This window comes from Polypterus senegalus, chromosome 10, assembly GCF_016835505.1.
Source record: "Polypterus senegalus isolate Bchr_013 chromosome 10, ASM1683550v1, whole genome shotgun sequence".
NCBI classification, from domain to species: Eukaryota; Metazoa; Chordata; class Cladistia; order Polypteriformes; family Polypteridae; genus Polypterus; species Polypterus senegalus.
In genome coordinates, this window is record NC_053163.1 from 154,420,520 (window position 1) to 154,434,568 (window position 14,049).

Below are 14,049 nucleotides of genomic sequence, written 5' to 3' on the forward strand. Positions count from 1 at the left end.
AAGCTCTTCAATAGGAATATTTCTGAGAATTTCCATATGGGCCTTATGCAACAGGAAGAGTGTTTGGTGGGTGTTCACACTAGAGAGAGAAGTGCGTCAAGAAAAAACAACTCTGCGCTTTATCACTGGGGGCGAAGAGCAGATTTCACAATGAAGCATCCATTTGTGATTCTCTGTAAGGGACAGAATCCCCTTAATGGGAAGAACAGCTCTGTGAATTTGCCACAGTGGATGTTTCCTTTTACTCACAATAAGTTCCCTTTCGAAGAGAAGATTAGGGCTGTGATTTCTCACAAGGGAGAGAAGATAATCCATAAAAAAACACGGATTTGTGATTCTTCATATGGTTATGGAAGACTGGCTCTGTGATTCCTCAACAAGGGAAGAGCCGCTTTCTGATTTCTCCACAAGGAGCGCACACTTTTCAAGACGTAGAACAGACTCCCTTGCTCTTTATAACTCAGACGATTATTGTTTCTCTCTATAGGAACAACGTAAGAGGCTGGATTAATCGACAGGAGACCATTCACTCCAATCGTCCCTTGTTTTGTTAGCTAGTACACGCTTCTCTGTTTAATTCGATTCAGAATTCTGCTGGGTCAGCTGTGTTGAAGCCTCTGAGAATTCTGAGCACTGCACTTGTGTATATACCCTATACTGTATGCACCCTTCTCTGCGCAGGACCCCAGAAATCTCCATGATCTTGCCATCGAGTTTCTCACAGGCCCAAGATGTCGATGGAATTCCTTTGTGGTTCTCTTCTGACATTTTCTAGCTTCCCTGCTCTTAGTAATGTTCTCACATTTCAAGTTCACATTTTCATTGGTCCTACTCTTCTTTGACAAGTCCTGAGAATCCTTGAGTACGACCCGAGAGTCTTTGCCTGCTCTCCTACTGGACGCGACACCTCTTGTTGTATTTGGGGGGTCCCGTTAATGCTGAGATCTGATAGCCTTTTAAAATCAATTACATTCTTGGAAAATGAGTTGAATGGGTTCTCCTAGATGGACCACCCTCCATGGTTATTTGGGGGAATCTTGTTAACGTTGTGATCCGATTCCCTTTTTATATCTTGTGGAGAATTAATGGAGTGGTCTTCCTGATGCCTTCATCACCGGTTTTGATTGGAGTTTTCTTTCTCCTACATGGACTACCCACCACGGTTACACAAGTTCCCTGGTTTGAAATCCGTATTTCCTTCTCCTTGGTGAATTTGTCCGAATAGACTTGACGAGTTCCATGTAGCTCAGTTTAAAGCCAGAGATTTCCTTCTCCTAAATATATCTCTATTTCACTGGGACACTTTTTAATTTAATATTGTTTCTTTGTATCAGTATACTGCTGCTGGATTATGTGAATTTCCCCTTGGGATTAATAAAGTCTGTCTGTCTATCTATCTATCTATCATATAGTGCCTTTCATATCTATCTATCTGTCTATCTGCCTGTCTGTCTGTCTATCTCTCTGTCTGTCTGTCTATGTTGGTTCCTGGTACCTTATTCCATAATATTCGGTAAAGCCACTCCTAGAAGCGTCTACTTCATCCACCACTCAGGGCATGTGCCTCATAGGCTGCCAGCATGAAGTTGCTCAGGGCTAGAGAGATTCCATTCCACTCATAGTCAGTTGTGCCATTTAGTTCCAATATGCACTTGGAAGCTGTCAGGAACACAAGATGTGTCCGAGTATTATGGTGAGAGTTAATAAACTAGAAGACGATTAACACAGAACAGAGACATGGTCAAACCAGGCAATGGTTCAAAATACCAAAAACAAAAGACGAGTCCTTACAACATGCCCTAACCACCTCAACTGGCTTCCCTCGATCCAGAATGAATGGATGGTTTCTCATCCTATCACACAGCATGAACCCAACGAAGAAACCTTACTTCTAGTCACAGTCTTATTCTTTCGGTCATTGCGGACAACTCATGACCACAGGTGAAGACAGGGATGTAGACTTAGCTCCCGCTTCATGGGGTGGTAGAGCACCTGAAGAAAAACTGCAGCCACTTCAATCCACTTGTCAAACTCATGAACCCTTCTTCCATCACTCATGAACAAGATCCCAAGATACTTGAACTTCTCCTTTAACAGCAGGTGCTCCACCCTTTAAATGAAGAGAGAAGTCCACCGAGAGAAAGAACGATAACCTCAGACGTGGAGGTGCTAAACCTCATCCCAGGCGTTTACACCTGAGTGGGTGCCGGAGGTCACCGTCAGATAAGGCAAGGAGGACAACATCATCAGACGCTGTCAAAAGGAAGCCAAAAAAACACTTGCTGCTTGAAATTAGAAATCACGTACACTACAGAGAAAGACGTTGAACACTGTATGCAATGAGAGGTAATGTAAAGTGGGAACTTCTTGTTTAAATTGTGTCGTAAATGTGACGTTATCTGCGCGACAATTGCGAAAAAAATAGATACAACAAGACGCTCCATGAAAATGAAACCCTTAGAGAACAGAAAACCATAAAATACAAAAAAATGACAACATTCTCACGCATGCGCTCCAGGGGGTATGTGGTTCCACCCCAGGACAAAGGGGGCGCTGTCGCTAAACATCTCGCTTCCTTTCTCTCTAACGACACTGAGAACCCACCCCCTTGAGGGCAACAGAGAAAGAGAAGCCCCGCTCCTTCCAGTCTGGCCGGTATGAAAGGGAGACATTCCCAGAAGACGGTGTAGCATACGGATCTGAGAGCCTGACTGTTAGGAACAACTCCAGACCTGTAATGACCTGAAATCACCACTACAGGGCGATAAGAGGCCATTAGCTGTGCTGTTTGTTGCACCACTTGTTAATTTCTTTTTTTTTTGTTGTTTGAAATTAAATGGGGCTTGCTCAGTTTGGCACCCCAATTATTTTGGGACGGCCTATGCCTTCTGACTCGCCCCACTACAACGTCTAAGAGAGCGCTAATATGACAGGTGCTCTTTAATGCATAGCTTCTAATGCGGCTAACTGTACATAGACCCCCTGACAAGGACTTATAAGACCTTCTGGGGACCCCCTGCCCTTTTCACCTTGCACAGAGCTCTGAACAGCACCCACAAAAAGCATCATAAAAACAGAGACCTCATTTCTTAACCTTACCTTGTGTAATGAAAATGTTCGGACACAGAAAGTGGCCAGTTCAATGGTGTCCAGTAGAGTGACTTGGGTCATTCCATACGTCTCTGTACCTCGACTCGGCCAATATTGGTCACATTTTATCTGGAAAAAAAAAAATGACATATACATATTATTGTATTGTATCTGTTTTAAAAAAATGTAACTCGGGTGATAAGGTCTGAAGGATAACAAAGACAGAAATGTCCGCAGATGGATTTTTTCCCCAACCCAATCTGGAACAATTTGGAGATTGGCCTCTAGGGGCCGCTGTTTCACTCCATTTAAAACTCTCTTTTCAATTAGTTGCAGGAATTAAGGCGGATGATGCAAGTTTTGCTGCTCTGCTGTCCTCTTCCAGCAGGATTAATTGAGTTCTTACTAATACAAGACTCTTTTCTTTTTTCTTTTTTTTTTAACTAGCCTCATCATCATTTGTAATTGCTATAAACGAAACCCTTATTTATAATAATTTTTCCACACTCTTTATCTGGAGAGGCTCATTTATTTTGCCGTGCCAGTGATTGTGTCTGGCCGCACGCTCTCCATGCGTCTTAATATTCTTAAGTAGGCCAGCAGGTATCGGCCAGAGACTCTATATATAGCCGCGCCGTTTATTTAGCCAATGATTTCTTACTAAGCGCTTCCTTTGGAGTGTCGGCTCGAATTTGTTTCTACTTCTCTGGCCACAGCCAAGTTAGACGTTACTTTTTTTTTTTTTAAAGTTGAAATTTCTGCAGGTTTAGGTGGCAGGTCTAAATACGGGATGCCCCTTATTCGATTCAGACTGAGAATAAAGAAAATTACAAATAATGATGGCAAGAGCGATTGCTCATTTCAAAGCCCAGGAGCGCACGACCATTCAATTAACATAATTAAGTAAATGAGTTGAGTCGGCATGGCGTCCTCCTCGCTGTAATGGCAGATAACACCCCTAAGCCTGCTCTAACAGGGACGTGCTTAAGTCTCAAGTCCAGTGCCATCCACCCAGTTCCCAGCAGGCTGCTTCAGGCTCATCTCCACAATGAGGGCCATTAAGCAAGTTGTGGGAGCAGAACGTCATTTTGGAGCACTGCGGGTCTGCAGATATTTTTGATGAATATTCATGTTGGTCACGGCAGCAAAAGCCATTTTCAAAAATTCAAGCTGCTGCCATTTTATTTTCTTGTCATTTCCATGATTCAGGACTGGAAACCATGGTAAGAACAGACATAGCACACTGGCAGTTAATACGACCCTAATGAAATTAAAATTATTGGTGTCCTGCACTTAATGGCGAGCCCCCTTAAGGAATACGAGAACAATGGAGTGTCTCTGTCATGTCCTGGATGGATACTTGTGACTGAGGAGAAGAAACAGTGGAGACTGTTAGTCAAATGTCCTCTATGTGGAGTCACATGGAAGAGATCATCCATTATGGGCTGGATCCTCACTCCACGGGGATATTGTCAAGAGGTGGAAGAAGACTCTTCAGCCCTATGAACGCTTGAATATCCTCGTCAGAATTAATGGATGACTATACTCCATTGGGCCCTTGAGCAAGGCCCTTAACCTTCAAATGCGCCGTCCCGGGTATGACGCTAATCTGCATCCCGCCCTCCAAGTAGGCCCTCCAACCCGCAGAGAAATCTTGGTGGTTGGTGGCAAAAGTGGCACTCCAGCCACCATTAAAAAAAAACCTCACACTGTTTCATTCCACCTTAGCTGGTGTGGTGCTGAGGTGTCACCCGTTGCGTGGCTGCACTCGGGTCCTAATCTTGGTTTGTCATGTGGTGGGTGTGGCGATGCTCTGTGTCCTCCTCCTCTTTTTTTTCTTTTACTTGTGCCACCCGTAACTGCTCAGTTTGTCCTTCAGTGTGCCCAGGAAGTCAAGCTGCTTCTTCGTTTAGGGCGGTGTCGTGTTTCCAACAATTTTCAGCTGCAGCCTTTATTTATATAATCTGAAGTGAGTCATGGACGGCCGTGGCACGTTCTTGTGTTGTCACACCGAGTTCATTTGAAGGAGCTGCTTCAGAATTTGGAGCGATGTCCCCCCATAGTCCAGTTCACTTACTTTGATGTGCACCAATCTACCTGAGTGGACCAAGACCCTTCAGAGACAGTTTACGAGGGGTATGAATGTGATCTAACACATAACAGTGCATTATGGGTAACTTTCTGCATGCCGTGCTAAGTCATGGCAAGCTACTTGTTGCTGGCAGTCAATCTTAGCATAATGTGTTGTGACCCTTTCGAGACGGTGGTCTCTGCGCAGTACCCAGTGAACCCTAGAGTGGTTCGTGTGAGGTTTGAATGTCATCCGGAATGGGATCAATTGAAAAATGGGAAATTCAATGTGTTATGGGTAAATTTTGTACATGCAGTCACAGTCATGCTAAGCTAATTGCTGCTGGGAGTCAGTTTTAGCACAATGAGTTGAGACCCTTTAGAGATGGTGGTCTATGTGTGTTACCCAGTGACCCCTGGAGTGGTTCGTGTGAGGTTTGAATGTCATCCAGTATGGAACCAATCAAACTACAGGAAATACAATGTGTTATGGGTAAATGCTGTGCACGCTGTGGTAGTCGTGCTGAGCTTAATGCTGCTGGTAGTCAATCGTAGCATAACGAGTCAAGACCCTTTAGAGACAGTGGTCTCGACATGGTACCCAGCAAGCCTTGGAGCAGTTAGCAGACCAATCGAACTACAGGAAATACAATGTGTTATGGGTAAATGCTGTGCATGCTGTGACAGTCATGCTAAGTTAACTGCTGCTAATGGGCCAACCACCTTTAGAGATGGTGGTGTCTGTGCGGTACCCAGTGAATAGTGGAGTGCTTCGTGTGAGGGATGAACGTCATCCAGTACAGCCCTGATTGAACTTCAGGAAATACGGTGTGTTATGGGTAAACTTTGTGCATATTGTGGTAGTCAAGCTGAGCTAATTGCTGCTGGGAGTCAACGTTAGCATAATGAGCTGAGACCCTTTGGAGTTGGTGGTCTCAGAGCAAACCCTGGAGCATTTCAACTGTGGTGTGAATGTGATCCAATAGGGATCCAATCAGACTACAGGAAGTATGGTGCATTATGGGTAAATCCTGTGCATGTTGTGTAAGTCATGCTAAGTTATTAGCAGCTGTGAGTCAATCTTAGTATAGTGAGGCAAGACTCTTTAGAGACAGTGGTTTGGTATGAAGTGAACCTTGAAGTGGTTTCTTATTTTTGATATATTCATTATTATTATAAATCACTTAGTAAGATAACTTTGTGCAATAAAAATAAAATGTAGTTATTCAGATGAAGCTGGTCCCGGCCATTACAGCCCACCTTTCATATTCATGAATGAATGAATGAACAATCTGCTGAGTATCTCTGAGCATTCATCAGAGGTTGTCTTCAGTCCCTCAAGTGATTGTATATATAAGCCCAACTCCTAAAATCCTTATCAAGTCAACTTCCCCTCATTTTTCCACCGCTCCCTTCTCTTACCCTCGATTTCTCCTCTAATTTAGTCATCATGACCACAGTGGCGGCTCGCTGCTCCCACACCATCCTCCAGAAATCGCCAAATGTCTCAGGCAGAGGTCCTTGTGTAGCAATGTAGGCATTTTGCTTGCGGTAGCCATCAATGTAATTGGCATTGATGTAATCACTGCCGCTGATACCTGTTAGGAATGAATGGAAAATGAGAAAAAAACGGGAGTTAAGAAAAGCAAGACAAAATTCATCGTCTAGGCCAGGCAAGGTCAAAATAAGAAGATCACAAAGGTAACCGAGCGAGCAAAGCCCTGGGCGAAACAAAAATCAAAGTCAAAAGGTCAAACTAGTTCAGGACTGAAATGAAGCTTAGTGCTAGGCCTACATGTAATAAAGCGGACTGTCTCGAAAGGGTTTTGTTTATCCAACTGAGGGATAACATCCCACCATATTTATTCTGTTACTGCCTGGTCACAAAATGAATGCAACGGTCCCAGTCGCATGACCTATCTCCTGTGTCACATAAATAAAAGAATAGGAATAAAAATACAAGAGACATACTGTAATTAACGTATACTATAGCAACCTGCTAATTAAATATTCTGTACATATACTTTCGTTATTATGATGTTGCATTGTTTGCTTTATTATATGCTTTTGTCTTTTATATTCATTACCACGCTAGATTCTCAGACAACCACAACAGCAAATATTTCTGGAACTATGCATATAGAAACTATGAGAAAGATCTTCTGTGCACAGTCTTACAGGACCTGGGCCTGGGCCTGTGTGGACTCACCCTCAATTGGAGACAGGATGACCCGGGAGTGATCGTAGGCGATGACGTTGGCATAACGGTTCTTGGGCTTGTTCACCTCCAAGTTGGAGTGTTCCCAAGTAAACTGCTGGCCAGGATCAATTGACTGCAAATTGAACAAAAAAAAAGGGAAAAGCACAAACTGTAAGACTGAAGAATACTGTAAAATATCCATTGTGGTAGACAGAGAATCTGCTCACTAGATCTGCTTAACATCAATATGAAAAGTGAGGGAAATAACCCCACCCAACCTGCTGTCACTCAAGCATTAAACCCCTCCCAACCATGCTACCAAATAAGCATCTAGCCCTGCCCAATGTGCTGTCATTCAAACATTTAGCCCCACCCTACCTGCTGTCACTCAACCATCTAGCTCTGCTCAGCTTGTTATCACTCAAGCACCTAACCCCATCTAGCCTGCTGCCACTTATACATATAGCGCAGCCCACCCTGCTGTTATTCAAGCACCTAGCCCTGCCTAGCCAACTGCCACGAAAGCAAGCCCTGCACCCAGCCCTGCCCCATCTAATGACACTTAACCTAATGCCCTTCAAGTATTTAGCTTACTGCCATTCAAGCATCTCACCCAAAAGTCCCTGCTGTCGCTGAAACATTTAGCCCCGCACAGCCTGATGCCACTCAAACATCCACCCTGCACAGCCTGTTGTCATTTAGCATATAACCCAGTCCACCATGTTGTTATTGAAGCAACTAGCCCCTCGGAGCCAGCCGCCACTGAAGCAAGCTGCTCTCCTCAACTTGCTGTCACTCAGACACCCAGCCCTGCCCCACATGCTGTCACTCAACATGATGACCTTCAAGTATTTAACTCCACCCATCTAACTGCCATTCAAGCATCTCATACTGCCCATCCTGATGCATCTAGCCCTGTCTAGCCTGCTGCAACTCAGACATAGAGCCCCACCCAGCTTACTGCCATTCAAGGATCTAGCCCCGCCCTGCCTGCTGCCACTCAGACATACAGCCCCACCCAGCTTACTGCCATTCAGGTATCTAGTCCTGCCCAGCCTATGGCAACGCAAGCATTTAGCTCCACCCAACTTACTCCCATTCAAGCATCTAGCCTAACACAGTCTGCTGTCACTCAAGCATGTAACCCCGCCCAGCCAGCTGCCACTCAATTAAGCAGCCCTACCCAACTCACCCAGCCCTGCCTGATGTGTTGTCACTCAAACACATAACCTCGCCCAGTCCTGCTGCCACTCAAGCACCTGGCCCCACCCAGCCCATGATACAATCACAGATAGCTGCCCTCCCACTTTGCCAGCAATAAGAGGTCTACAGGATGCTGTAATACCTTCTTGCTAAATCAATAATGGGCACTAAATGATATACAACACCATAACATGTTTATAAAATTTTATTTAATAAAGCCTCTCAACAAGTTTCATTTAACAGGCATTCAGTGGGTCTAAAGATTTAATTAGTGGTCCCAGATTCCCTGAGACTCTCAGTTATAGCAGACTTGGTTCCGATGTCCTCAAACTGGCGCTGGTCTCCCTACCAGCCATTTTATAACATCTTGAGCACACACTGGATGGACAAAACAAGAGCAGGCAAGATGTCACTGGGCTCCCAATACCCTCCTCCCATGGACAGGAGCCGTTTTAATAAATCGCTTTCTATTAAGGATTTATCTGAATATGTAACATCGCCGTGGATGGAGAGTGAGCCGCAGGCGAATAAATGGCTTCTTGGTGTGAGTAGGCAGCTGATGGTGCACACCATGACTAGCCCTCTCAAACAAAAGTGCCGTGCTGCCAGACGGAGACGAGGAAGGTGAGGGATGAACTTCTGGCCCGGGTTTGCCCTGACCCCATTAGCTACGGTTCAGTGACTACAGGAGAAGAACAAATCTGCTCCCGGCTTTGTGGTTTGGGAAAAGCTCTGGGAACCCGAAACTAATTGCAGCGCCAGGTTGTGTGTGTGAGTGTGTGATTAATGAGCAGCTCTCTGCCGTCACAAGTGTGCTTGGACAATCTCTGCTTCTCCCAGACGGTGGCAAACAGAGCCAAGGTCTCTGATTACGCAACCCCCCCATGTGGAAGCGAGTCCAAGTGCAGGACCCTGAAGCCCCCGGCTGTCAACACAGCCAAGTAATTTACAAAACAGACACTGCGGCTGAGCCGTCCCAATTTCATTAAGTTCAGCTCCGAGAAAGAGAGGACGACATGGATGAGACACCCGATGCCCCTCAGTACTCCTAGCACCGTCGGTATAATCTGTAGGCCTGCAGAACTTCCCATAAACGTGTGCAGCTCGACTAATCAGTGTTTTGAATATGGCACCCCTCAGATTGGACCAAACTGGATACAAATATGAATTTTAGTCTGGAATGTGACCTCCTGGCGGACATGACATGGATTCAGAAATACAGTTACCCTTTCATCATGATGATGATGATGTTTTTTGACACAGCACTTGGTCAATGTCCCCCAACCATCAAAGTCTCAGAGGTCTTGTCCTCTAGCCGGAGGAAAAGGATTGGCCTGCATATTTATGCTTGCACCTGGTTTCTGTAAACTTAGTGTCAGCAAAAGCCATCTCCTGAGTCAGTCTTAACATCACATTTGACATTAGATTTGTTAGGGAAGGAGAGCTGACCCAATCCCACAAGAAGGTAGCTGCTGGGATTCTTAATTCTGCAGATGGCTGAGCTAGGGAAGCAGTGGAGATTTCCAGAGTCTCTCTAGATGACCACCGTGAGACCCGATACTGTCTTGCAGTTTGAATCAACTAGGCAGGCGGGCATGTTGTCCGACAAGAGAGAATGGAGGAGGCTAATGAGAGGAAAAGGGTTAACTAGGAGGACCTAGTGGAGCTCTGGTGTCAGAGTCGGGGTGGAAGGGTGGGCTGCTGGAGGTTTACAGGCAAGTCTCTCAAGTGAGTCTACAACTTGCAAGGTGTGAGCAAGAGCAGAGCCATCAAGAAGTGATAGCATGTTCTTCTATACAGCTGTGAGTCAGGAGGAGTGAGATGTGATGGGTGAGTGCTACTGGGACACAGGCTGGGTCCTGACCCACCTTTGCAAGGTCATCTGGGTGAGGATGTCTGATGTTGAAAGACCCACTGGTGATGTGTTCCAGTGCGTCAGAAGATGTATAGTTTAACTAGATGTTCCTGTCTATCCTCAGAGGATCTTGTGCTTAATTCACGAAAAACAGCAACACTCAAAAGTCAGTGACTGCTCCACTGAGACACTCAAAGAGCCAATCAGCAACATTGGATCAGCCCAATTCGAGACCAGGCCGCACTTGTGAGTCATCTACTGTAGTTCACGAGTCACCAATCCATTTGGTTTACCACTCCTCGTTGTCCCTGTCTATCTGTGCATTTTTTCCTCGTCTTGCAGTGAACTTGTCCTTAATTCCCAACAAACAGGAAGCACAAAGGCAAGTCACTCTTCCACTGAGACCGGTAGGACCATTACAGACCAGTCTCTGTCCTCGCCTTTCTATTTAAAATACTTGAACATGCTGTTTCTAACCAGAAGAGCCTGCTTGATCCTAAGACGTGCCAATTCATCGAAGACAGTTCTGTTGACGACATGTTACGGCTGATTAGACCGACCAACATGTCATCTGTCTTCATCCTTCTAAATCTCTCCTCTGCCTTAGCATCATTGGGACTGCTCTTAGGTGGTTTGGGTTCTATCTTATGGGAAGATTCTACCATGTGTCCTGCTGAGGAGAGATGTCAAAGGTGCAACAGGAAAGCATGGGCTTGCCCCTAGAACCGGTATTGGGTCCTCTCTTCTTCTCTCCATACACCACCTCACTAGGCCCTATCACCTAGTCCCATGGTGGTATGTTAATGACACACCGCTGTGCCTGTGATTCCCTCCAGAGGACCTTCATGCCTCACTGATATTTCAACCGTAATGAATGAGCACCATCTCTAGATCAACCTGGAAAAGATGGACCTTCTTGTAATCCCAGCTTGTCTGTCAATTCAGCGCCCCATCATCCATAACACCATCCAAGTCAGCACACAACGATGGGGTGGTGATTGATGATCAGCTATCCATGTTGTTGTTATGGTCTCTTTGACTTAAAAAATTCACTCTACAGTATACGACACCCACAAGATCAGATCATATCTGACAGAGCCTGCAGAACAACTCCTGGTCCAGGCGTTGGTCTTTTCACACCTGGACTACCCCAACTCCTTACTGGCAGGAGTACTGGCATGTGTCACCAAGCTGCTGCAGATGATTCAAAATGCAGTGGCCCATATGGTGTCCAACCTGTCAAGACAGACACATGTCACTCCTCTTATCAGATCACTACGTTGGCTCTCCCTGTAGCAGCGCCTGTTAAGTTCAAACCCTTGATGCTCACCCTGAGAATTGTCAGTGGGTCAGCACTTGCAGTATATATCTGGAGACGGTCATGAAGTCCTGTACTCCTTCTCGCCCACTAATCGGCATCTGGTGATGACACCTCTGTTTGGTATCAAATCTCAACCCAGACTCTTTTCACGTGTAGCTCTGAGCAGGTGGAATGAACTGTGCATCTCCATTCAAACATCTCATGTCCACAATGTGCTCAAGAAGTGTTTGAAGACTCTCTTGCTTGGTGAGTTTCTGTCTAACTGATGATGGCTTTGTTAGGATCTTGTCACTAGCTTGCCTTTTGTTCTGAGGTCTTCACTGATGGTCAACTCCTCACCCTTGTCCTAGTGAGAAGTCAAGCAAAATGACCCCTTTTATTAGCTAACTAAAAAGATTACAATCTGCAAGCTTTTGAGGCAACTCAGGCCCCTTCTTCAGGCAAGATGTGATACAGAAACTGACGTTCTCTGTTTATATACACACTAGGACAGGTACAGCTTTGGAAAGTCAGACATCTTAATAGGGAACTCCAGTTTCTGTATCACATCTTGCCTGAGGACTGCAATGGGCTGGCGCCCCGCCCGGGGTTTGTTTCCTGCCTTGCCCTGTGTTGGCTGGGATTGGCTCCAGCAGACCCCCGTGACCCTGTAGTTAGGATATAACGGGTTGGATAATGGATGGGATGGATCTTGCCTGAAGAAGGGGGCCGAGTTGCCTTGAAAGCTTGCAGATTGTAATCTTTCTAGTTAGCCTATAAAAGGTGTCATTTCGCTTGACTTCTCACTACATTCATAATGGCTAACACCCCAGTATTACCCTTGTCCTGTAACACTTGCTCCCAAACAGTCCACCAGACTGATGTTTTATGCTGGATTGTGTTGACCTCTTTTGTAAGTCCCTTTGGATAAGAGCTTCTGCTAAGACTCTCAAAGAGCAAGCCCTCATCTCCAGAGGACCATCCAGCTCATGGCCGCCAGTGCATTTGGCTTTCTGTTACTTTATATGTTGTTCTTATAGTTGCCCCTTTGAATATTTGTGAAGTGTCTGGCACAAGGGAAAGGTGCTACAAAAATAAACGGGATCGGTGCTGTCCCTATTTATCCACACGCTTCCTCTTGAGATTCCTAGGATCTCATCCTTAATATCCAATCAACAGAAGACGGGATTGCTCTGCCAGGTGGTGAATAATCACAACCACCATGGGTTTAAAAAAAAAAAGAATATATGGTTCTCCCTGGAATTTCTGCCTCTCCATACTTTTTGACTTTCCCAAACAACAGGTTTTGCAATTAGAAATAAATCATCAAGTTGAAGCTGCTGTGCATCTGGCAGGATGGCTTCAGATATCTTGGGCGGCCACTCCACCACACTACACTGTATTATTTTTTTAAAGTTTAGATGAGCTGGCACTTTGCGTAACTTTCTCTTGGGTAGTCAGGACTTTTCAAATAATTGTTCATTAATAATGGTATAACAATACCGTCTGCGCTCAACTCCTCTAATCTCTCCGCGCACTCGTCGCGGCGCCGCTCGTTGCCTTTAATAAATTCCAGCTGTGAGCCGAGGCCCTCGCTATTACATTATGCAAAACGGTAGCTGATTCAGCGGGATGGGATGCTAATCGCAGCCTTGCTCATTAATAAGGGCCAATTCTGCACTCAGACGGCACCATCCTGGATTGTCAGGCTGGGAGCAAACCCGCACCCTGGTTTCTTTCAGATTTGAAGTCCGTGCCCTCAAGGAGAATACGGCTGAGTAACTCATTCTTTCTCGAAATGGAAACTATTTAGGCCGTCCTAACCAAATAATTCCCTAATAGTCGGTGCCATTCCCTGGGGGTCTTCTAATTGAAGACTGTCTTGAGAAAGTCTTTTTAATCTCCTCAAAGGTTACAGTATGTTAATGGGGATGCTGCGGACGAGCGACTGTCTTCAATGAAGGCACTAACCAGATCTAATAGATCACCGAAGGACAGAAAATTAAGTGATGAGTTAAGGGCAGCTCAAATCAAACATGGACACCTCCCTGAATAATTTTTGAATATTCGCTATTCCCACATCCCATTATATTTATTCAGATTTTTTTCATTCGATATTAAGAAATTTCAAGTATAGGGCAGCAACAGTTGGTATAAATCCAGGTGAAGTGAATAACTCGGAGTCAGTGAGTGAATCACAACCAGCTTGTCTGGCACCAACAACCATGCCACATTCAAAGTCACTTCAATCACCTTACTTCACCCTTCAGAAGTTCGGCTTGAACTTGGTTGTTCTGACAATGTCTACATGCTGAAATGCATTGAGTTGCT

General features: G+C 45.2%; 1 protein-coding gene across 1 annotated transcript in view; it reads right to left on the minus strand.

The window, feature by feature from the left end:
* ptprsa (protein tyrosine phosphatase receptor type Sa) overlaps positions 1-14,049 on the minus strand; it is a 536,941-nt gene that overhangs the window by 47,189 nt on the left and 475,703 nt on the right. Inside the window, 3 exon segments of the mRNA XM_039767107.1 lie at positions 3,100-3,219; positions 6,583-6,758; positions 7,370-7,493. Coding sequence (XP_039623041.1) covers positions 3,100-3,219; positions 6,583-6,758; positions 7,370-7,493 — 420 coding nt within the window.